At 34.7% G+C, this 22611-nt stretch overlaps 9 protein-coding genes across 9 annotated transcripts; 6 read left to right on the top strand and 3 right to left on the bottom strand.

Moving 5' to 3' along the window:
- Positions 1 to 298: 298 nt before the first annotated feature.
- On the top strand, positions 299 to 1233 carry B0P05DRAFT_562268 (uncharacterized protein; the record flags this gene model as incomplete). Its single annotated transcript, XM_051580576.1, has 3 exons — positions 299 to 722; positions 771 to 959; positions 1068 to 1233. The coding sequence occupies exons 2-3, from the start codon at positions 819 to 821 to the stop codon at positions 1230 to 1232; spliced, it is 306 nt and encodes a 101-aa protein (XP_051430037.1). The 5' UTR covers positions 299 to 722; positions 771 to 818.
- A 641-nt stretch (positions 1234 to 1874) lies between these two features.
- B0P05DRAFT_562266 (guanine nucleotide-binding protein alpha-3 subunit) lies at positions 1875 to 3801 on the top strand. Its single transcript, XM_051580575.1, has 8 exons — positions 1875 to 2214; positions 2271 to 2455; positions 2515 to 2678; positions 2729 to 2857; positions 2904 to 3033; positions 3080 to 3318; positions 3368 to 3395; positions 3446 to 3801. Exons 1-8 carry the CDS (start codon positions 2094 to 2096, stop codon positions 3515 to 3517), a joined length of 1068 nt encoding a protein of 355 aa, XP_051430036.1. The 5' UTR covers positions 1875 to 2093; the 3' UTR covers positions 3518 to 3801.
- Positions 3802 to 4508: 707 nt separating this feature from the next.
- B0P05DRAFT_641555 (uncharacterized protein) lies at positions 4509 to 5559 on the top strand (the record flags this gene model as incomplete). Its single annotated transcript, XM_051583778.1, has 3 exons — positions 4509 to 4672; positions 4725 to 4981; positions 5126 to 5559. Exons 1-3 carry the CDS (start codon positions 4563 to 4565, stop codon positions 5557 to 5559), a joined length of 801 nt encoding a protein of 266 aa, XP_051430035.1. The 5' UTR covers positions 4509 to 4562.
- A 707-nt stretch (positions 5560 to 6266) lies between these two features.
- On the top strand, positions 6267 to 6989 carry B0P05DRAFT_575606 (uncharacterized protein; the record flags this gene model as incomplete). The annotated part of the gene is made up of 1 exon (XM_051581658.1): positions 6267 to 6989. One exon carries the CDS (start codon positions 6267 to 6269, stop codon positions 6987 to 6989), a length of 723 nt encoding a protein of 240 aa, XP_051430034.1.
- A 431-nt stretch (positions 6990 to 7420) lies between these two features.
- On the bottom strand, positions 7421 to 7938 carry B0P05DRAFT_562262 (uncharacterized protein). The gene is made up of 3 exons (XM_051580574.1): positions 7891 to 7938; positions 7748 to 7837; positions 7421 to 7701 (listed from the first exon to the last, which is right to left on the bottom strand). The coding sequence occupies exons 1-3, from the start codon at positions 7918 to 7920 to the stop codon at positions 7435 to 7437; spliced, it is 387 nt and encodes a 128-aa protein (XP_051430033.1). The 5' UTR covers positions 7921 to 7938; the 3' UTR covers positions 7421 to 7434.
- A 343-nt stretch (positions 7939 to 8281) lies between these two features.
- On the top strand, positions 8282 to 10622 carry B0P05DRAFT_311931 (uncharacterized protein). The gene is made up of 6 exons (XM_051573504.1): positions 8282 to 8746; positions 8794 to 9092; positions 9155 to 9210; positions 9254 to 9828; positions 9876 to 10068; positions 10117 to 10622. The coding sequence occupies exons 1-6, from the start codon at positions 8344 to 8346 to the stop codon at positions 10490 to 10492; spliced, it is 1902 nt and encodes a 633-aa protein (XP_051430032.1). The 5' UTR covers positions 8282 to 8343; the 3' UTR covers positions 10493 to 10622.
- On the bottom strand, positions 10303 to 11552 carry B0P05DRAFT_311954 (uncharacterized protein). Its single transcript, XM_051573505.1, has 3 exons — positions 10941 to 11552; positions 10796 to 10897; positions 10303 to 10749 (listed from the first exon to the last, which is right to left on the bottom strand). Exons 1-3 carry the CDS (start codon positions 11301 to 11303, stop codon positions 10621 to 10623), a joined length of 594 nt encoding a protein of 197 aa, XP_051430031.1. The 5' UTR covers positions 11304 to 11552; the 3' UTR covers positions 10303 to 10620.
- B0P05DRAFT_575603 (uncharacterized protein) lies at positions 11466 to 12168 on the bottom strand (the record flags this gene model as incomplete). Its single annotated transcript, XM_051581657.1, has 3 exons — positions 11466 to 11963; positions 11987 to 12052; positions 12124 to 12168. 3 exons carry the CDS (start codon positions 12166 to 12168, stop codon positions 11466 to 11468), a joined length of 609 nt encoding a protein of 202 aa, XP_051430030.1.
- Positions 12169 to 20027: 7859 nt separating this feature from the next.
- On the top strand, positions 20028 to 21245 carry B0P05DRAFT_562245 (uncharacterized protein). Its single transcript, XM_051580573.1, has 2 exons — positions 20028 to 20108; positions 20168 to 21245. Exons 1-2 carry the CDS (start codon positions 20099 to 20101, stop codon positions 21016 to 21018), a joined length of 861 nt encoding a protein of 286 aa, XP_051430029.1. The 5' UTR covers positions 20028 to 20098; the 3' UTR covers positions 21019 to 21245.
- Positions 21246 to 22611: the final 1366 nt, after the last annotated feature.

The raw sequence follows: 22611 nt of genomic DNA, 5'->3' as shown, positions 1-22611 counted from the left end.
AAAAAAAAAAGGATGAGAAAGCAAGTAATTTAGTTTCTGATTCGATAAATTAAGTGTATTTTTCATACGGTAAAACAAAAAACCTTTTCGTATAAACATTGGGTCTATATTCTGTTGCACTCAAAGTCGGTTTAGTCTAAGGCTCAAGTGAGTGCTTGAGTTTCCGATATGACATTTTTATGTGTGACAAAAGTTTCAAGAAATGAGGGATTGTAATGATCAAAAGCTCAATTGTACAGTCGCCTATTAAAAAAGAAGTGTTATTTGAAATATCGCCTGAATCCCAACTTTCCTTTCTCTCTCCCTTTCAATGTTGACTGCAAGCTTTAAATCACCACAACGCAAACGATGGAAGAAAGATGAATTAATTGGAATATTTTTTTCCAATATGGGAAGAGATCTGCAATCGGTTGCGCTGTGGTGAAAGAATGGGAAGGATGGACTTGGTCTTCTTTTCATTTTACAAGAATACGCTTCGAATTGTAGCAAAATTACTGTTTCAATATCCTATTTCAAGAAATTCTTTTGAGTAGGGCAACGTGCAACAACAAGGACATAGAAAGCAAAAGAAGTTATTTAAAATACAAATTGCCCCTTCTTCTGTGGTGTTACATTTCATCTGGCTAATTTTACTCATTCGCATTATTTTTGGAAACCTTTCGGACACAGTTGACAATAAAAATGGAAACACAGTTTGAGAGAAAATCACCACTGTCCTAAATGTACGAAATGCTTCTATTGAATAGGCTAAGCAATTAATGTTTCATTAGAAAATTGCAACCTTTGTGTTTACCGTACTTATTTACAAAGTCATCACAATGAAATCAATACCAATTGATAAAGAGTATATCATAATCAGAAATAACAATGTCAATCGAATCTTCCTATCTAAACTTTCTTTGAGCATAATCAGCCATTGTCACTGTTTTCCCATAAACTTGAAGGTCATGTTGCTCAAGGTAAGCGCACCTTAAGAAAAAACAAAAGACAGCGTCTAGTAACTTAACTTCGGATCTTACTTGAATATATAATAATGTCAATTCGATCCTTCGTATTTTCATAATCAGGTACTTTATGGGCCAAATAAACACCTGGAGATGGATATCATTTATGGTTTTGCCTCCTTTTTTTCTATATATATTCTCAATATGCTCATTTATTTCGATGTAGGTAAACAATATACAAAGGAAGCATTTTATTATGTTTCAATTCCCTCTCCTTATCTACAATGAGTCTTAAAAGTAAACCAGAAAATTTCTGAATGAAGTATAAACAAGAAAAATGGAGATTGTATTTATCCGTATTCAATGCCGCCAAAATACTCATGCCAAGGAACAAACTGTTTATCTTAACAACTTGTTTTTCGTGATTCTTTATCGAGTTAGCTATATTCTTTGACTTATTTGCGTAACATTTAGCTACTATTAATGCATCTCTCTTGTCAGGTTAAAAAGTTTGTGCATTCACCACGCACTTTTTTTTCAATCTCCTTCATCTTGAATAAATGACAGCAACGATGCAATAAAAAAAACATTACAAGTCAAATTAGTTTTATATGAATCACGTGCAAATAGACATCCCAGTTTATTTATATGATAGAGTTTCAGTAGGATACTAAATAGAGGTAAAGCTTCATGTTGTCATAATCAAAATAAACCTATTGAAAAATCCAGCAATCGGGTATTGTAATAAAAAAAAAAAGTAAGGGTTCAAAAATAAGGTTTAATTTTTATGAGTCCAACAGAATGGATTAAATGACATAGATTCTCGGTTGAAGAAGCATACAGATATGTTTGGGTGATGTTGTTTCTCAATAATCAATAAAAGACAATACGAGAAGACGAAAAAGAAAAAGAATGAAACGAGAGAGAAAAGACAGTATTTAATCACCGATTGAGAGCGATAGAGAAAAAAAAGTTTCTATTTTTTCTCGCTCTCTTTTTCTTCTTTTTTTATTACTCTTTAAAAGAAATACATATTAGTTGAATATATAAGAAGTACCTCTTATATTTCAATTCTACTCGAGAAATACATCATTTATATTATAAGGAAACATATAGTAGACATATAATACTTCTTTTATCAAAAGAAGGATGGGTTTATGTCATTCTACCGAGGAAGACAACCAAGAACACCGGCGCAGCAATGAAATTGACAGGCTTATCGAAAAAGAGCGAAATAGACGAGAGAAAGAGTTCAAAATATTATTGTTAGGTAGCGACACTTTTTTCCCCTTTAGCAATCAAAACTTATTGCTAAAAAAATATTAGGCAGTGGCGAGTCTGGAAAGTCAACCATACTGAAACAGATGAAGATCATAAACCTGAATGGCTATTCACAAGACGAACTCTTCACTTGGCGTTCAACTGTATACAGAAACGTAGTGGAATCAGCACAAACAATTATCCAAGCGTTTGCTGAATCTGGTCTTTCGTTTCAAACGCCAGAACTAAACGTAAGATTGAAACAGTTTACATAAGTTTAAATATTGAACTGCGCACATGTACAATTTAGGATTACATTGATCGTATGTTAGCTTATCGAGTGTCAGGAAACCCAAAAAGTCAATTAAGTCCTGAAGTAGTTGCGTTTGTCAAGTTATTATGGAAAGATCCAGTAGTCAGGAGCTCATTTGAGAAGCTTGAAAAGAAATATTATATTATGGATTCTGCTGCCTAGTAAGAAAAATCTGTTTATTTATGCACACGTTATTAATTACCTTTTCTAGTTTTTTTGACTCGATTGAACGCATAGGACAAGCAAGTTATCTACCAAACGAACAAGATGTCTTGCGGGCAAGACTTAAAACTACTGGCATCACAGAGATACAATTCCAGCTGGGAAGCTTAATGATACAGTAAGTGTATAATTTCGTAACATGTGAGCTTAATTCCCTTTTTAAGTATGTTTGATGTTGGTGGACAACGGTCAGAACGGAAGAAATGGATTCACTGCTTTGACTCTGTGACATCAGTCATTTTTTGTGTAGCATTAAGCGAATATGATCAAGTCTTGCTTGAAGAATCAAACCAAGTAAGTAGAACAAATGTAAAGCGACAAATAATCCTAATGATTGTAGAATCGCATGATGGAAAGTTTAGCATTGTTTGAATCGATTGTTAACAGCAGATGGTTTATTCATTCTTCAATCATGCTGTTTTTAAACAAAGTTGACATATTTAAAGCAAAAATAGCTGGATCACCACTAGAAAAGTTTTTTCCTGATTATGGAGGAGGAAACGATGCTAACAAAGCAGCCAAATACATTCTCTGGAGGTTTTTACAGTGCAACAGAAATAAGCTAAATATTTACCCACAGTAAGCACTAGTTTTGTCTATATATTGTTTTTCTAATCCTATTATTTAGCCTGACACAAGCAACAGATACATCAAATGTAATTTAAAAAAAAAGTGTATCACAACCTTGTTCCCTAACTCTTTATAGATTAGATTTGTGTTTGCAGCAGTGCGAGAAACATTACTGCAAAATGCGCTTCGAGATTCTGGCATGCTTTAAACTCATTATTTTATTTACTAGTACCATCTAATTCTGTATAGTTTTTATCAATCTATTTACATATCACCCTTCCACATTATCTTGTCTGTCTCCATACTTGTCTGGTTTGTTCCGAAATGAAAAGACCATAATAATTCCATCACTTACTGAAAAGATACACAATTAATATAGTTTGTATATTTCTAATCTAAAAGACTTTGTCTTTCTTCCCCTTTTACACTCCATATATACCTTCTTTTTCTTTTCTACATCTTTCTTAAATAAATATCTCTTGATATTATTAATCATCCTATATATATAGTGTATAAGAAAAAAGCAGTATAGTTAAAGCGGCATCTTTGTGTAAAGAAATCATTATAGTTTAAGCAACTGAATACACTAAGCTCATCGTTAGTAATAGTAATAGTTTTTTTTTTGAGATAAAAATGAACTTCGACAAGGAATATGCAAACTTCTAGATATGATTGGTTATATCAGTACCTTGACGGGCGATGCTTATATTGGCTTCAACATAGCTCTATCTTTAGACCTACAAAATGGATACTCAAACAAAAGTTTCTATTTGGAAAATCGAGCCTGTTGTTATTCCTAACTCAAGTTGCATAACAAATGACTAACATCCAATTCAAGGTTAGAACTTGTAGTTAAGCCCTAAATTGTGGTGCTTTTATAGGCCAACGTTTGCTTGCAAATGCATATATTGCTTTGTCTGTTTATCTAATATTATTATGACAAGTTCAAAGCAGGTTTTTATTTTAGACATAAACTTATATACTTATTTCGATGTATAGAAAGATTGAATCAAACCCAAATTGGAAGCCTGCCTGTCCACAAAGATTTTATTTGATGTTGCTTTCTACTGGCAGACAAATACACCTTTGTCGAAAAGTCAAGAAATGTAGTTTTTTTTTGCCACTTGTTCCTTTTTATGGCTGAGTTTTTTGATTTGTTTCAATTGTAATCAATGTCATACAACAGTGTGCAATAAACGCCAAAATTTAAGTTTCACTCTTCACATCAATCAGTTTCTTCTTCCTTACTCATCATGAGCAACGATAACGAAAAAGTGATTTGTAGTATATGCATATGTAGCCTTGCTTGTCAAGATGATTCCTCTGTTGTCACTCAATGTGGACACGTCTATCATATTACTTGGTCAGTATTCTTTATAATTGATATCCAAGGCTAACAAGGATGTCTCAATTAGCATTAACACTTGGCTAAGACAGCCATCAAAATGCCCTCTTTGTAATGAAGCAGTTTCTCTGCAGCAACTTAAGACTGTCTTCTTGTCTGTACCTCGGTCAGCTGTTTCTTCCTCAAAAACAAAGAAGGCTCTCCCAAATGCAGCTGATAAATTAACCTCTAGTACATCTACAAATAATCAGCAAATTAACTCGGTTGCACACAGAAATGAAGAACTTGACAAAGAAATCGAGTATCAGTTCAAGATTTTTCAAAGTGGTATCAACAAACTTAACTTGTACAATGCAATTAACAATAAAATACGAAGACATTCTGATAACCTTCAGTAATATCTCAAAAACAAATTTTATGACTTTCTCTCACGACAACCTACTATGGAATCTATTTAATAGAACTTTTTAGATGCAGTCAGTTTAGTTCTTTCCAAACGCACAGAGGGCTATATCAAGATATTAGAATGTTTGAAGAAAGAAAATGAAGATACCATTCGTGCCAAAGATATAGTGATTGTTGCGCTGAATGAAAAGTTACGTAAAAATTCAAGTAGACTTGATAATTACTGTTCCCAAATGGCAACCATTGACAAAAAGAACAGAAAAGTTGCCGATCTAAAAGATGAAGTAACTCGAACTCAACCTTTGCATAAGGAATGGCAGGCCAATACAAATAAAAGAAAACAAGAACTACAGCTTAAAATCAATCGGCTGCATGCTCTTAGTATGAATGACGAATGCTTGGCCTTTAAAAGACTTGATGAGCTTGAAAGAAAACTCAAAACCGCTCTTGAAATAGAAGCTGCTTTGAAAAAAAGATTGAAGATCTCAATGTGCATTTGACTCATTACTGCTCATGGTTGTAATATCATCATAAGAAATGTTTTCTTCTTTGTGTTTTTTACTATTTACAGATTGATTAATTATTATATTGTTGACAATATAGCTTCTCCATGTATCTCTGTTTTTTTTCCTTGCTCTCGTATATTTGACAATATCTCAACTTCAAAATAAATTGTTACAGAAATAATGAAATAAGCCTCTTTCTTCTGTCACAACATGACTTAAACATGTATGCTCGCTGTTGTTATATATCGACAGTATCAAAATATGTCATATTGTACAACCTATTTTTGTCTTTTCAGATACTATCTTTTAGGAAAAATACAAAACCTATGATTGACAATCTACAAGTTTGATCATTGTGTATTCTTAACCAGCACAATTTTCCATACGCGCCCCTTTTTTTTATTCGCGACGCGTTCTAAAAGTATCTTTAAATGGTAAATAACATTTGTGTATTCGACCAAGGTCGTACAAAAAAAGAAATTTGCATAAATACATTGATGTTAACAAAGCAATAGTGCTACCGTTGATGTTGAGACACAAATCCGTTCTATGATGGATTATTATAATATACGCTTGATTATTATACGCGTTTGTGAAGAAAAAAAGAACAGTCCTTCAATGTTGAAAGGGTATAAAAGCACAAATTCAGGCACATCATACATCTATATCCTTCTTCTTTTTTACATCAAATATAGACTGCAATGCCACCTATTTATAAAAAGAAGATGCTCCAAGAGTCTATTTCTGAAAGGAAGAATTCCTACTTTTATCCTAAACTGACAATCAAGAAAGAAATGAAGAAGGAAGTCAAAAAAGAAGATAAAAAGATGCTCAATTATTTCAAGAAACCTACCAAACAAGCTAAAGAAAAGATTGTGTCCTTTGATATGACTGATTCATACAGTGCTTCTCTTCCAGGCTTGTCTTCTACTGTAGATGATGGCTCTAGTGTATATACCATGAATTCTTTTTCTTCTGCACCATGTCTCCCATCCATCTCAAATCTACTCATGCATACCTCTTCTCCTACAGACTTGCCTAGCTCTCTTGATGCTCCTAATCGCATGAATAACACCCATGGTGTCTATTATGGAATTGACTCATCTACTCCTTATTATAGAAGTTTTTCTTATGATGATGATTACGGCTACAGTTATCCTCGCTATCCATATAACGGCTCTTTTCATCAATATCAACAGAGACAGCAGCAACACTATTACTCTAATGAAAAGTATGCTAGACCCAATCGCATTGCCTACAATGGTTCTACAGCTGGTCCAAACTTGGTACTACCTTGGATTCCTTACTATTTCCATCACAAGCAATTCGGTATTGAAGCATGCATGGCTCAATTAGAAGAAAACAAGAAGCAAAAAGAGCAATCCAAGTATATCACAAACTTTTATAGCGATCTTTCTCTTTGAAATTATTATGATCAATTAAATAACTATCTCTTTTGCATAAACACATCAACATAGGCGGAGTAATGTGCTCGCTTTTGTCCAATCAAACCATCTTTGCTTTTGATTTGCAAATGACTACCAGTCACGAACACAAAATAAAAAATTTTCAGAGAAAAAAAACTATAAAAAGACCTTCAAAATGGCAAAACTGTTTTATTTCTTTACAACGCAAAATATTACCAATTGCAATAAAAAGCATTCGTGTGAGATGGCTGCCTCGGTAGCTATCGTTGAAACAACGAAATCGTCAAACAATTGAAGACTACCTTATAACACACGAGATGGGTGCACCGAATGGTTAGGAATTGATCTTCGTATCAACCTATGGCATTAGGTGCAATTTTGTGGGTTTCATTCTTAAAAAAATTTTTTTTATTATAAGGAAATGAAAATGTGGGAAGGTTTATCAGTTATCGCTCGTTTGCTTGGGGTTTATTGTAACAGACTCAAACTTGATAATAGTCTCTGTAGAATCTACATAGTTTAATGTAATCTTTGGTTTGGATTCGTCTCCTTCAGAACGCATAGAAGTTAAGAGAGGCAATAACCCTGTATTATCTTCTTGCTTTTTCTCTTGTACTTCGAAAAACATATGTGAACCAATAGTCTCATCAATTTCTCCTTCGAAAATTAAATCGCCTAACTGTAAATAAGGTGTCCCCTCCTCTAGACCCTACACTCTAGCTCAGTACGAGTCAGTCTGTATTTTTTAGGCTTACAATGAGTTGGCAGCCACCTTTTGTACGTGCTGCTTTGCTGATAAAGTCAGAAGTAATTGTGTTTCCCATATCAAACACAACATAGCTGGTCTACTATTCATTGATAAATATATACAAAAAATCTTTATATTTATTTATTTGACCTCTTCCTCGTATTCGTCTTCACTACTCATATTTGATATGTAAAGAAGGAAGGAAAGAAAAGGCATAGCTAATTTTTTCTTATCTCTTCAAAGCAGTCACCTGTGTGACTAAACATGTAATTTTGAAGTGTCTTTGACTTGAAGGTCTAAAGCAATCAAGATGGGTGCTACATTAATCCTGTTTGTCCGAGTTCCCTTTCTTTATGTTCCAAACACCCCTTGAAAACTTAGAGAGGTAGCTTGTGATGCATTCAAATGAGGCTGAATGACTTGGCTCATAAAGTGAATGACCCTTTAAAGTGTTAAGGATTAATATGGTTAATTAAGGTAATCATTTGAAAGTCAGAAAGAAGGCCACATTTAATGGGGTTGAGGGATCACACGACTCCTCGTTTCTTTTTTCTTCTTCCTTGTTTTTAATAAATTAGTGCATGAATCAAATAAAAAGCGAATATGGCGAAGGGTAGAAACAGACTTTACTTTGCACTTGCTTTTGTGATATCCTCGATTCCCTCCATATTTGCAGTCTATGCTCTCAAGAATGACCTCACTATTCTCAGTTCCCTTCTGTTTGCCTTGTCTATCATAAGTATGGGCTTGTCTACCTTTCTTTTTCTCAGTTACAAGACAGTCAAACATGGGACGCCTATTATTCTCGGTATTCTGGCCAGCATAAGTCAATGCCTTGCACCTCTGACACACATTCTATCAAAAACAATTATTATTGGACCTATTTTCTCATTCATTATTCGAACCTTCTTCTTTTTGGGATTTGTTATTCTTCTTATGAGTGACCAGTTAGTACGTGCCTTTTTTCGGTTCTTTATTGGCAAGCATGCTTCAGGAAGGGATTATTGTAGGTACAGACAAAACAGGCCCTTATGTACTCATGTCAATGAATAGCTATCACAAGTGCCATGGATCCACACTTAGAACTCTTTGATGATACAATCCCGAGATCAAAACATTTAGAGAATAGCGAATTGTTTAAGCAACGAAAAGAACTACGCATGACAGAACAACAAGGTCCTGAGTCACGCGCATTGACGGCACTCCTTAAACGACCAAAATATTCAGTTCCTTTAGCCTATACCCTCTCGGTTGCCAGTAAACTTGTCTACGAAGATGTGGATGTAATTAAACATGAACTCAAGAAGGCTGGATTCAATGTGGACACTGCATTTCGTCCAATTGCTTACAAGGTTTGTGTGGGGTAAAAAAGATCATTTGTGTCGTACAATGCGTTGTAACTCTCTATTACTAGAATATTTGTGCATTTATTACCGAAAAGGATGATGATATTTTATTGGTATTTCGAGGGTAAGAGAGAAATAGATGTGGATTTATTCTGACATCATTCTAGTACAAATCCATTAAACATCCAGAATTACATTACCAATGTCACTGTAAACATGGCAGAAATAAAGTCCAGCTGGGGGCCTATGGGAAGAGTTCATAAAGGATTTTGGAAGGCGATGGGTGAGCCAGCAAAGAGAAGAAAGACGTCTTCTTCTACGATTGAAGACGATATACATGAGAATATCAGAAGCAAAGAAAAAACGACGCCTAATGGGCCTGTACTACGAATTGAGTTGATCAATACCTCGGTTTACAGAACAATCATTTCAGCCGTTCAGGGAACTGCCAAAATCATCAAATTTTTATCTACCAACTTGTTTCACCACGTTAAGGAACCTATCGACAGTAGTTGGGTGGGGCCTGATATTGATATAAGAAGTAACAGTATGTTTGTTCAAGCAGAGGATCATATTCTAAGTTTAATACGCAACGAGTCAACACAGGAAAACAGCAAGCAGCAGAGAAGAAGATCAGGCCTATCACATGGAAATAATAATTCAATCATGGATGAAAAGAAAAAGAAGAAGAAGAAACGACTATTCATTACGGGGCATTCCTTGGGCGGGGCCATGGGCACAAGTAACGTATCTTATGTTATATAAGCTTGTTTATTGATCCTATCATAGTCTTTTTAGCTAAAATGTTGCAATCCAAGAGCCCTTTATTAGAGCATTTTGCAGGACTATATACATACGGTCAACCCAAGATTGGAGACGCTGAATTTGCTAAAGTTTTCAGTCCGAGCATGACAAGCAAAATCTTTCACCATGTCTATAACAATGATATCATTCCTCGCGTACCTAACTTATGGGATTATGAGTAAGATAAACGAAAATAGCATTTTTATACTAAACAACTACCTTGTAGTACTCCTCCTGGCTCTCTTGTCTATATTGATTCTTCCTATGATATCACCATATATCCACCAAATCCTTACACAAATGAACCAGTACCAGTACGTCCTATTTCTTTTTTACACCTCTCTGGTCTATTGAATCGATATGTCATACGTCGATTGCCTCGAGAAAACAGGATTCGTATCTTATTTCGTGTCATTTTCCCATTCTTTTTGAACGATCATTTTCCTTGTGACTACAGCGAAAGTTTGAGACGAGGTACTATTCAAAGAATTATCATGGGTGCTGGTGATTTAGAGGGCGGTAGTGAAGATCAACAACAATCATCAACAAATAAGAGAGCTAGTTTACAAAGACGATATAGTGTTGTCAATGTACACGATTAACTGCGTGTATAGAACTTTATATACATATACATTGTTTGAACATAGATATCCATATAACACAATCTACAGTTAATTTCACTCCATCTCTATTTTATCACACCAATAAAATTATACAAAAAGAAAAGGATTTAGTCAGCCATGATAGAAGGACTATATTTGATTTCATGCTTTGTATTGAGAACTATGTCAATAAGATTCACATTCTCTTGATATCTTAGTTGAATCGATTTGGCTCGTTTGGCGTTGTCATCAAATGGCTAATGCAGTTCTTTAGTATCCATGCTCATTTTGGCATATCCATACCTTTCTTAATGTCTTTTTATCTGGTCCAAAAGAGACTGTGCAATACATGCCTACAAGTCTGTCTTCTAATCTCTGACTTAAGGAAGGATCTTGTTTCCAATGCTAATGCTGATGTAAGTCCATGCTCAAGATATTGGTATATTACCTCAAGAAATGTCTCAGCTGAGCATCCGATTAACGCCTCTGCTACTCTCTCGTAAGCAATGATCGCATCAAATTTATTTTTAACAATGTCTACAACTACTAAACCGAGCTTGTAATAGATCTTGCAATTGGTAACCATCTTTTTGCAATTTGGACAATAGATAGAGTCTTCAAGTTGAGAAGGCTCATTTTGCATTGCAAACACAACATTGCCTTGACAATTGCCGCATCTTCGAAATAAAAGGTTTCTTGCTGAGGCTTGGTATATTTTGTAATCAAAGGAAAGCATAAAAAAAGTAGCCTGTCTAACTTGAGAAAATAAGCCAGCTTGTTTGGCATTGAAGAAAAAAGAGCGCGTGGGCATGATGGCAATAATAAATGGTTCTGCAAGCTAGATGTTTTTACAGAGCTATTTCTGCAAACAGCTTCACTAAAGTAAAATTGAAAGTTGACACTATTCGGTAAGAAGTACAAATCAAATCATTGCTCATGTTCATGTTATTTGATCTGATTATTCAAACTAATTTTATGAATTATGACCATGGAAAGAAACGTTTTCTTCAGAAGCATCAGAATTTTTTCGTTTATGCACCACTAACTCTTTTGGTGTAATTGTCTCTGAGAGAGAGAGAGGGGGGGGGTTGACAAGAATACTTTTAAAGTGCTTATTATTGGGATATTTTTTTGCAGCAATGGTAAATCTTTCTTTAGCAGACGATTGATAAGAAGACCTTTCTTGAAAAGTTGCTTCATGAGTGACAGTTTCGTCTTTAGTTAACTGCTTTAGTTTTTCTTCAGGTATGATAAACCCTTGCTCAGCAGATTGCGCATCTTTTTCCTCGAGAACTACCTCATCAATGATAGGTTCTTGTATCTGTTTCTCAATAGGAATTGTTCTTTTCTTTTTGATATGTTCATAAAGAGAAGGGTCTTCTTCAAAAACCTCTTTAATTGGTGTACTTGAAAGGGAACTCTTCTTGAAGAAATAGTCAAAGTAAGGAATCATATCCTCTTTTGCTTTTTTCTTCAAATTGTCTATTATCATACCTTGATCCAAGATATCAAGCTTATGGAAAGACCGGGAAAAAAAGTAGATAACACATTAGGTGTGCTCTCTTCACATTGAGCTATATATTGATAAAAGAAAGAAGAAGGACAAATTATCCCAATTTCAAGGCACTTACCATACAGTTTACCAGCGTTTGTAAAATTTTCTCCGGATAATTCATCTTGTTGCTTGATAATAGACAGATTATTACTGTTTTTATAGGTTTCGATTATGTATCTAAAATTCTTTGTGTTGAATACTACACTATCGATTATTTTACTCTCTTAATCTATTCAAGTAGTATTCTGCATGCTTTCATTGGTGAAGCCCAACTGAAAGTAGCGATTGCTCCACTATTATACTTTATGATCTCTTTGCAGTCAAGCATGAAACACAAAAATATTATCATATTGCATATGCCAACGGTTACTTTTATTGAAGTAAACATGATTATAGCTAAGGTAGAAACTGAAAAAAGAATTGTATGTTAAGTTGAGGATTTTATATCAATGTTATGTATTTATTGTCTATGCACTCATTGTTGGATGTGTAAAAATATCAATCTTTTCATTGAAACCTTTCTTGTGTGTTACCTTGAAATGCAAAAAAATTAATTTGCCAAAAGCATAAAAAGCTCTTCGCCCATGTTGCTCAGTTGAAATTCATTGTTTGAAACTCTCTTCTTTTAAATCGGCCTTTTTATGTAACTCTTCTAATTCTTTTCTTTTGAATAGTATATTGTCAAGAGGAGTGGTAATATTGACAATGTTAAAACCAATTTAATTGCCCGAAGCAATTACACGTTGATAACCTATGTTTTGAAATGTGAAAAAGTGAGTAACTTTTCCTCTTGCTCTTTCTTTTCGCACTATTACCTGATTTAAGTTTTTCTTTTTATTTTCATGAAGCACTTTATCAACGTGAGATGTGGTTTTATATCACTTGGCTTATCAGAAGGCAGCTGTTTTGAACAGTTTCAAAATGCGCTTTCTGAACCTTTCTTTATATCTAGGAACTTTGTTTCTCACAATATTTCAGTTAGCCCTCAATGTTTCAATAAGCAGAAAAGGGAGAACTTTGTGCATCCTAATGTCCACTAAAAAAAGAGAACAATCTTATGTAAATGTATTGACCGCGAATGGGTGTTAGCCGCAAGCTTCTTATTAAAAAAAAGAGTAAACAAAGAAAAACATGAGTAATTTTATTTATCAAAAATATTTCATCAGATAAATGGTTTTCATTATTGTTTAGTATCAGAAAAAAATCAATGACCTATTGAATGCATAGCGAAGAAGGTCAAGTGTACCCAGATTGAAGTGACTTGCTATGCTATGTTATTATCATTTGTTGTGTTGTTTTCTTTTTCATTTTCGAAATCTTCAGTGTCTCTTTGGTGCTTCTTTTAGAGGTTTTAACAGCGTCAAATGGTACTCCATAAAAATATTGCTGGAAGTGATCGTACTGGATGGATCGAATTATTGTTGCAAAGAAGTCATATATATATATCTTGACATCTAAGTTGTAAATGAGATATGTCAACAGTGCGAGGTTTTTAAAATCTTGAAATGCTCTATTTGCATCGATGTTGGTTGAGTAACCAAAGAACTTGTTGAACATGTTTTGCCAAATCATTGTATTATTACCACAAAAGATCACTAAGTGTTTGGTATTCTCTATCTCATTACTACTGACACATTAATCATTTTCAATGCCTTTTATCCTTCTTTGGTGCAGGAATAGCCCGCTAGAGATTTTGTTGTATATAATTTTGATTCAGATATTTTTGGTGGATTGATGTATTGGTATCTTGTAGAGTTAGGTTGATCTAACTTTTTTTTCGCAAATAGGCTATCAATAAATACCAGCTCAGCGTTGTCTTTCCAATTGTTGCATACAGCTGAAAGTGGTAGAGTCATACAATTGATTGCTAATAGAGATGTCGAGGCTTTTTTTTTTTTTTTTTTTTTGGTCTGCACAGTTTTGTTAATACATCCATTACTTCAAAGATCGACCCAAAGGCACCATCCTTGCTCAGGGATGTTTTGTATCTAGAATCAGGAAAGAGCGTAATAGATTTCAGGCTTGGATTGTTGGCTTTCACTTGAAGGGCGTATATATTCATATCATATAGGTACCTTGCAATTTGTTTGTGCTGCTCATAGTTAAGTAGAGGGTCAACGTATTTTACCTGTAGAGATTTTTGTTAAACAAACACGTCTAGTAGTTTCAAACAACCTTTAGCTTTAGGCAGATAAAAGATGTCTTTCTTGACTTGCAATTTCTTCTCATCGACAATATATTGGTGGATAATTGAGTTCAAGGTTGGGAGTACAGCTTTTGACATTGGTGTCGGTCTGAGCATATGTAATAGTTTTGCGACTATGATTGTGTTGGCTACATTTGCCCTACCGTACATGGAGATATTTCTAGTTTTTTTTTAAGAAAAAGCCACTAGAGCTCTGATTCTTCCGATTATTTCAGCTACAATAGCATCTCTTTATGTTTTGTTGCATATTCCACTTGAGGTGTGGGCTCAGCTTCTTTTAATTTATCTCTATTAAGTGTAGCAAAACCGCAACCGACGAAGCAAGCAGAGCCAGAGCGCTTGGAGATACCAATGTTTAATATATCCCCAAAACATCCAAAGGTATTGATCAATGCTGTCTTCAATATTTCTTCCTTTGCATAAATTTTAGCAAACTCGAATCAAGCAAGCGGCAGCTGAAAATCATTTTTAAAAAGCAACTACTAGCCGTTGACAACGTCTTCTCTTTTCAAATGACAACTGCTACAACTCGATATCCTTATTGAATGCTCTTGATCATCAATTTTTTGGCTAGTTTCACTCTTGCAGCAGAATAATTACGACAGCCATAGTAGCCATAGTAGCCATAGTAGCCATAGTAGCCATAGTAGCCATAGTAGCCATAGTAGCCATGGTAACCATACACTACAGCGTGAGCAACTGCATTTTTCTTCCATCGCTTACGCTGTAGTGACAGCTCTATAAAAAAGTAACTAGAGCGATGGAGAAAATTATAGAAAGACTTGTATACCTCAGGCCTTCGTGGTCAGTGTGATGAACTTACCTAAAAAAAGAAAAAAGAAAAAAAAACATTTTCAAACATCATAAAAATATTGACAGTTATGCCGAAATTACAAGTATGCCATTTGCGTACTCAAAAAAATATTTTTATGATGTTTGAAAATGTTTTTTTTTCTTTTTTCTTTTTTTAGGTAAGTTCATCACACTGACCACGAAGGCCTGAGGTATACAAGTCTTTCTATAATTTTCTCCATCGCTCTAGTTACTTTTTTATAGAGCTGTCACTACAGCGTAAGCGATGGAAGAAAAATGCAGTTGCTCACGCTGTAGTGTATGGTTACCATGGCTACTATGGCTACTATGGCTACTATGACTGTCGTAATCATTCTGCTGCAAGAGTGAAACTAGCCAGAAATTGATGATCAAGAGCATTCAATAAGGATATCGAGTTGTAGCAGTTGTCATTTGAAAAGAGAAGACGTTGTCAACGGCTAGTAGTTGCTTTTTAAAAATGATTTTCAGCTGCCGCTTGCTTGATTCGAGTTTGCTAAAATTTATGCAAAGGAAGGGTGTAGCTGACCTGTGAGCCTGGTTTAAAATAGAACAAAGCAACTGTTATGAGATCAAGAGAGAATAGATATAGAGTAAGAGAAAAGGTAAGAACACAGAGAAAGTCCGTTAGAACTTGTATAGGTTTTTATTTCTCCAAGAAATGTTATCTTTCAATTGCTATAAAATGTCGAGGCATTTATACTTTTTCTTCTCGGTCAAAATATTGTTTTGGGGTTAGCTTCTTGACCGCAGATTGATTTGTTAGATCAGGAGCAATTAAGAGAAATGCCTTTAGAGGAAGTTGTCAGCTCTAACTGTCACTTTATGAGGGCCATTAATAATAACAGAGTCACTAGGTTCATAATCTCTGAATATGAAGTCGATGTAGTACTTTTAGTAGAATGAGTGAATGTCAGTGACTATAGATCCATTGCAATTGCCATAAATGTAATCTGGTCTTTTGCCATGATCATCATTTATTGATCTACGCATACGAATTCATATATGTTCACAACATCAGCCTATATCAGTCTATGTCAGTCTATGTCAGTCTATGTCAGTCTATGTCAGTCTATGTCAGCCTGTGTCAGTCTGTGTCAGTCTGTGTGACTCTAAGTTAACCTATATCAGTTGTGGTGTTTAGGTTGTGAAAAGAAATATAAAAAACAGAAAAAAAAAACAAAGAAATATAGTGAGACTGTTCAGTACTTCTTTATTACAAAAATAATGATAATCCTCTAAAGTATATCTTTTCTAGATTGTCTTTTATACTACCTGATTTATTGACTAATTGTGACTATTGCTTATTGATTACTTGACACTTTGACAGCTTGTGTCTGGGAGTTGACTATATAGATTCTACTTTAATTCTCCTGGTTATCTAAAAGGTACAATTATGGTTTCCTTATTTGTAAATATCTATATTATCCCAGTTATCGTTATTTACTGTCATTATACAATGCTTACTTTATATCTATGATGTATAGTGCTATAAGTGATTATTCATTTATATGATGAAAGACTATTTACTATATTTTGTATTAAAAAGTGCTCAGATCATCACAGGAGGATCCACAGAGGTTCGTGAAGATGGAAAAAAACAATAATTTTTGGAATGACCCAATGTAGGACTGATCCAAACGAAATGAGGTGAGTTAGGTCTAGGTGCTTCTGATAGAAAAAAGAGTTTACTAAGATGATAAATACGAGTTGATTTGAGCATTCCTCTCAGATCTGCATTCAAAGTTGATTGCACACTGTAATCAGTACAAAAGAAGCCCCTTTTCAATAAATTTTGACTAATAAATAGGTACTAATTCATATAATATTCGATTTACAGAGCGCTTGAGAGTAAGATTCGCTATTATACATGACATTTCTGAGGTCAAAAAGAGTAACTATTGAGTATGACAAATGGTGCATATCATGCAAGTGGGAGATTCGGTATTTCAAATATTGGTCTCTTGCACTCTGCTTAAAGACCTTTTTACTGACACTCACAAACCGCAACTGCGTTTCGATCGAGTTGAGAGGAAGACTAAAAACCAGTTAGACAAAATCAGAGCGTAGTGCTATGGCATATGGAAGACAACATCACTGTAGTTTCGCAAGTGAAATGAGTCCTGATCACATACTAAAGACGAAAGACAACAAGGCAACATACTTGAGTGGACAAAGCCGTTGATGTAAGTGGAATATACGCATAGCTCTTATTACACAAATACGACAACAAAGAAAAAGGATATGCACAACACAAACACATGATGGGTTTGATCAGGGAAATCAAGCATTTTCAAATCCTCTTTTTGTCTGAACAAGAGTTGATCAGACTCTCGAATAGACACAAAAAGACTCAAAAAAGTAGACTTACACTACGAAAACTTACTAAGCCTTGAATGTATATCTTCCAAACCCTAAAGAGAGCCAGAGTCTGAAGAAAAGGGTTTGAAAGCCCTATACCACTTGATCAAACGCCTTACAGACACTTGAGAAACCAGCCTGAGTAGAGCACACCTTGTTTATCATAGAGCTTACAGACCAAATCAGAGTAGAACCAGGGAGAGAAATAGTCTTGAGCCAGCAGTAAATCTTGTTAGACGGCCTTTTAGATAACTAAAAAACCAGTTTGAGTAGACTAGTCAATAAACATAAGTTATTGCGCGTTGCTTTTGATGACACAAGTTTCAGTGTGGCTTTATGTCTGAACAACACTAAACAAACACAACTACACTATTGAAAGATATATAGAAATCAAATAAGCAACATGAACTTACCTTGAAAAAGAATGTAAAAAAGAAACAAAAGTAAATCGTTGCTTTAAGCAAACCCTTAAACTTCTAAAGACAAAAGTAAAAGCAGCTAGTCTTCAAGACAATATTATTACAATAAAAAAAAAGTATACGTCATTATTCATTGTTAAAAGTAAATCTTTATTAAATAATGTCAGTCTTTAGTTTCACTTCATAGAGAAGTTACTCACAGGAGTAGCCACGAGAAGGCAACTGACTCGTACTCCCTCACTTCCTTCACTGACACCTTCCCAGGCCCGCGATACACTGGGGAATGTCAGATCATTAAAGAAGGATCCCAGCAACTCCCAGCAACTACCCTTCTTCCCGCTGCAGACCAACGCCTATATACCTCGTATCTTACTCTCGGGGCAGTAAGATAAGAAAGTAAATCATCGGCTATAACAGGCCAACAACGATCAGGATCGAACACTGAAAGCCACGGAGAGAGAGACACCAGTAGACAGAACCAACCAAATAGAGAGAAAAACCTAGAGAAAGCAGAGATGTCAGCAAACGCGTTTTTGAAATGATGGAGTACTTACCAAAAAACGATCTACAAAAAGAGAGAACACGAAAAAACTACATTGTTAGACTACAGATAACACACAGACGCTCAAAATGAAAATAGAAAGACTCAAAAAACCAACCAAAGAGAAAATCCTAGAAAAGACAGAGATGTCAGTAAACGCGTTCTTGAAATAAATAAGGTACTTACCAGAAAACGAACCACAGAAAGAGAGAACAAGAAACAACTATACTAGCCTTCACCAGTGCATTGTTAGACTACAGATAACTAGTATATCCTCAATACATAGCTACTTGTAACCAAAGTAGAGAGACAAAGAGAGAGAACCAAGCAGATAGAGCCAAGCAGATAGAACCAAGCAGATAGAACCAAGCAGATAGAACCAAGCAGATAGAACCAAGCAGATAGAACCAAGCAAATAGAACCAAGCAGATAGAACCAAGCAAATAGAACCAACCAAGTAAAGAGAAAACCTTAGAGAAAGTAGACGCGTTCTTGAAATAGATAAGGCACGAACCAAAAAGAGAGAGAGACCATAAGAGACCAAAGTAGAGAAAGTAAAGAAACAGAAAGAAAAGGTAAAGAAATAAAAAAGAGTGCTGCGTGCTCCTTTCCTTGGTCTTTTGTTTTCTTTTGATAGAGATCATCTCATAGAGAGGACGCCCAATCTTGTGTTACATATAAACTTATTTAGTTGCATAAAACATGCGATGAACACCCTACTTGTCAGTTCTATAAACAGAAAAGCATCCCCTTTTGCTTATTTTCTTTCTCTTTTGCTATGTGCTCATCCTCTGTGTTTCTATTGAGTACTTCATTATTCTTTGCCCTTGAAGATAAGGGAAGTTTACTTATCATATAAATCAATGCGGAATGTATTTCGTAATAGAGGACTTTGAATTGTAATCATTCCCAGCTTCCTTTTTTTCTTTCCATGAGAAGATCATCCTGAAACAATAACAAACTTTCTTATTCATATGAAAATGTCAATAACCAAAAGAGCAAAGAAAAGTTTAGCTGTCTAAAAAAGAAAGAAAGAAAAAGAAAGAAAGAAAACTGTTTTGCACACAAACTGAAAGTACTGATTACTGGTGCCTAAAGATGAACTAACTATTGTCTTTTTTTTTTCTTCCCTTTTTTTTTTTTTTTACCTTGAGCACAAAAAGTATGTCCGTTGATCCGTACATTATGCATACGCTTACCACATTTTAAATCCCTGGGACAGTTGCTTACTTTTCCCTGAAAATAGACCCTGAAAAATTCATACTGATTGCTTTTTTCTCTTTCTAAGTGAATAGACTATAAATTAGTTTTATACGTTATCTTTAGCTATCAGTTTAGTGATGAAGAAAAGATGACATGATGTAAACATATGTTTTATTTCGGTGACATAAACAAGTACAAAGCAGACACTACATTTCCTTCGAGTCTAAAAACCAAAATAAACGATACAAGTAAAAAAGAGTAATCGTCTTTGATGGATGTGTATATATACCATGATATATTGCAAAAAGCTATAAAAGCATATAAAAGGATACAATATCTATGGTTCTATATAAGCGGGAAGACTAAACTATTAGTAAAAAGTGTTTTCTAAAAAAGAAATAATATTCTTTTCTCTCTTTCAAAAAGAAAAACCACTTACATCACATTTCAACAGTATTTACCTTTTCTTTTTTTTGAAGACCAAAGTGCCATGAGAACGAGTAAGGTTATATAGAAATCCACAAGTTGAAACTTTTTAACAATGCCTTTTTTTATATAGTACCAGAAGAGTTAATACAATACAGGTTACCACGCGGTTACATACCAGATACAGATCAAATTAGCAGAATAGTAGCCCAGGATCAGTTTATTATTGATCTGATCACTAATTCGCTTCTGAGAGTTCCTTCAGGCACTTATAAGGCTGGCGACAATATGTTTATCGATGGCACAGAGTGTGAAGCTCTTTATATATCTCATTCATCAGATCTTGTAGACTTACCTCCTGTAGTAGCAGAAATACAGCACACAGTGACACGCGAGTTTATGTGTCGAGCCATCCAGTACTGCCTGAATGTGTACAAGCGTTTCCACATTTTATCAATTTTATTCATCGTCTGTACCTCAAAAACAAAGCCCAAAACTCTGAGAGACCTCTTCAAATCTGTCCAAAACAAGTCTAACCTCTTAGAAACACCTTGCTGCCACTTCGCAACTAGTTGCTTCATGCTGACCAAACAGAGTATCGATCCTTTTATTGACAATCACGATACCAAGAAATTGGATCCTTTGGTTGTCTTTGTCCATTTCTTGAGTTCTGGCCAGCAAAACATAATCATTATTGACCGATGGGACGACCCAACTAATACAAAACTGTACTTTGTCACAATGGAAATGGTCAAAAATGACAGAAAAACAGAGAATGATAAAGTCGAAGCGTTACAAACGATTTGTCAAGCAACACAAAATCAATTTGAGAAAATAATGACGACCGTTTTCGACAACCCCAGCCGAGCGCATCAATACGCAGAAGCAGGACGGCACTATAACGCAAGTCTTGAAGTACGACGCAATGAAGCAAGAATTAAACAATACACCTCCAGAAGCAACAACACCAATGGAGCTTCCTAAAGACTTTGACGGCGCTTCTAGTTCTATAAATTCCAAATACAAAGATTTGATTGCATTCATCGATGCTTGGAAGCAGAATAACAAAGGTCGAATGAATTGGTCTGCCTGTTGGGAAGATGGAAAGAAAAAAGGTCTGTTCAATGAGTACTCAAACACCCATAGCTTGAAGAATATATACCACAGAGCAAAAAATGATACCTAATCACCATTAGCACCGTTTATATGACAAATTAGTAATTAATGAAAAAATTATCAGTCAGGATTATCCCAATGTTTTATCGTAAAAAAAAATACAGTTTTCTCATATCCAAACTTTTTTTTGTGTGTGTTAATAACGATGTTGACGATGTTGACGATGTTGCAATCTGCATTTACTTTATCCTCTAAAGCTATGAGCTAAAGATATTTCTCTTCATCTACATACTAGTTTGAGTGAATTCATCAACCGTTGACAAACGTAATGCAACAGGAATCTTGGAGTAAGAAATCATTTACAATTAAAAATAACTTTGTTTAATGAAAAAGGAAATTCTCTGAAATCAAAAGAAATGCACCAGCTCTAGTTAGCTAATTCCAACAATTGCTTTTACCAAAGTAGACAAAAATAATGACATTTGTTTTCGAGAAAACGCCAAATTCCATAGATTTGACTATATCGTACACACAAAAATGTTTGGGTCAGAAATTGAATACAAAATTGGCTTTCAGTCGAAAAAGTGGTCGAGGGGTAGTAAAGCCGTCGTTTGTCAGAGATACGTAAGACTTTTACTATAACAATACATAGCGAGAAATGCCTCCATAGTGCTATAAAGTACCGTAAAAGTATTAATTTTGCAATACGTATATAAAAAGTGTATGCTATCGTCCAAAAGCGAGAATACATTTTCCATCTTTTTCTCATCTTTTTCATGGCAACTTTATTGCACTTTTTACACCATTAAATGCGCCATACTAAGCTATATAGCTTTACTCAATGCGTCTCTTGATTATTCCTTATAAACTCTGACACTTTTAACCAAATTAATGACTTTTACTACCCAGGACAAGCAGAAAAAGAGAAGAAAATGTTGGTGTTTGAAATATCCAGCCCTTCTCCTACAAGACATTTGATGCTTATCATGTCCAAAGATGCTCTCTTTGGACTCAAGAGCTTCCAAGGTTATGATAACTTCTACTTGTAAATACCTAAGCCATTGCTTAGAGGACATCTGTTACAAATGCCTGTCATTCTAGAGCCGAGATTCAACAGTTTCTCTCTTTTGATCTTGCTTTTACATACAACCCTTCAATAGAGCTATTAGTGCACAATTAAAAAGAGTTATACACAGACAGCCTCTAAGTCAAAAAAAAAAAAAAGAGGATCCTTATTTCTTTTTGTGGCAAATACTTGCTTATGATCAATAAGTAACATTGCAGCAATGATTAGCTACAGAATTTAGGGCTGCTGATTTAATGATAGTCAATAAGCATGTTTTTTTTTGTAGCATACAACAAGTGAAGGACAGAGAAAAAAGAAAAAGAAAAGACGCGTTATCAATTATTTTAAATACTAGTGTATATACTTTATTGAATAAAAAGATAAAAAAGAAACTG

Source organism: Gilbertella persicaria (assembly GCF_025201335.1).
Source record: "Gilbertella persicaria strain CBS 190.32 chromosome Unknown B0P05scaffold_64, whole genome shotgun sequence".
In the NCBI taxonomy this organism is placed as follows: Eukaryota; Fungi; Mucoromycota; class Mucoromycetes; order Mucorales; family Choanephoraceae; genus Gilbertella; species Gilbertella persicaria.
Note: the sequence above shows the minus strand (reverse complement) of the source record. Positions and strands in the feature narration are given on the sequence as shown.

What these genes read in the sequence shown, in the direction of transcription:
- B0P05DRAFT_562262 (XM_051580574.1), bottom strand. Translation starts at nt 7,920, where the DNA reads ATGAGTAGTGAAGACGAATACGAGGAAGAG. An exon ending in AAGACGAATACGAGGAAGAG is followed by an intron (nt 7,838 to 7,890) that starts GTCAAATAAATA and finishes AATGAATAGTAG; the next exon opens with ACCAGCTATGTTGTGTTTGA. An exon ending in AAGGTGGCTGCCAACTCATT is followed by an intron (nt 7,702 to 7,747) that starts GTAAGCCTAAAA and finishes GCTAGAGTGTAG; the next exon opens with GGTCTAGAGGAGGGGACACC.
- B0P05DRAFT_562266 (XM_051580575.1), top strand. Translation starts at nt 2,094, where the DNA reads ATGGGTTTATGTCATTCTACCGAGGAAGACAACCAAGAACACCGGCGC. An exon ending in TTCAAACGCCAGAACTAAAC is followed by an intron (nt 2,456 to 2,514) that starts GTAAGATTGAAA and finishes TGTACAATTTAG; the next exon opens with GATTACATTGATCGTATGTT. An exon ending in ATTATGGATTCTGCTGCCTA is followed by an intron (nt 2,679 to 2,728) that starts GTAAGAAAAATC and finishes TACCTTTTCTAG; the next exon opens with TTTTTTTGACTCGATTGAAC.
- B0P05DRAFT_311931 (XM_051573504.1), top strand. Translation starts at nt 8,344, where the DNA reads ATGGCGAAGGGTAGAAACAGACTTTACTTTGCACTTGCTTTTGTGATA. An exon ending in TTCGTCCAATTGCTTACAAG is followed by an intron (nt 9,093 to 9,154) that starts GTTTGTGTGGGG and finishes CTCTATTACTAG; the next exon opens with AATATTTGTGCATTTATTAC. An exon ending in GGGCGGGGCCATGGGCACAA is followed by an intron (nt 9,829 to 9,875) that starts GTAACGTATCTT and finishes ATCCTATCATAG; the next exon opens with TCTTTTTAGCTAAAATGTTG.
- B0P05DRAFT_311954 (XM_051573505.1), bottom strand. Translation starts at nt 11,303, where the DNA reads ATGCCCACGCGCTCTTTTTTCTTCAATGCCAAACAAGCTGGCTTATTT. An exon ending in CAGCTGAGACATTTCTTGAG is followed by an intron (nt 10,898 to 10,940) that starts GTAATATACCAA and finishes CATCAGCATTAG; the next exon opens with CATTGGAAACAAGATCCTTC. An exon ending in ATAAAAAGACATTAAGAAAG is followed by an intron (nt 10,750 to 10,795) that starts GTATGGATATGC and finishes GAACTGCATTAG; the next exon opens with CCATTTGATGACAACGCCAA.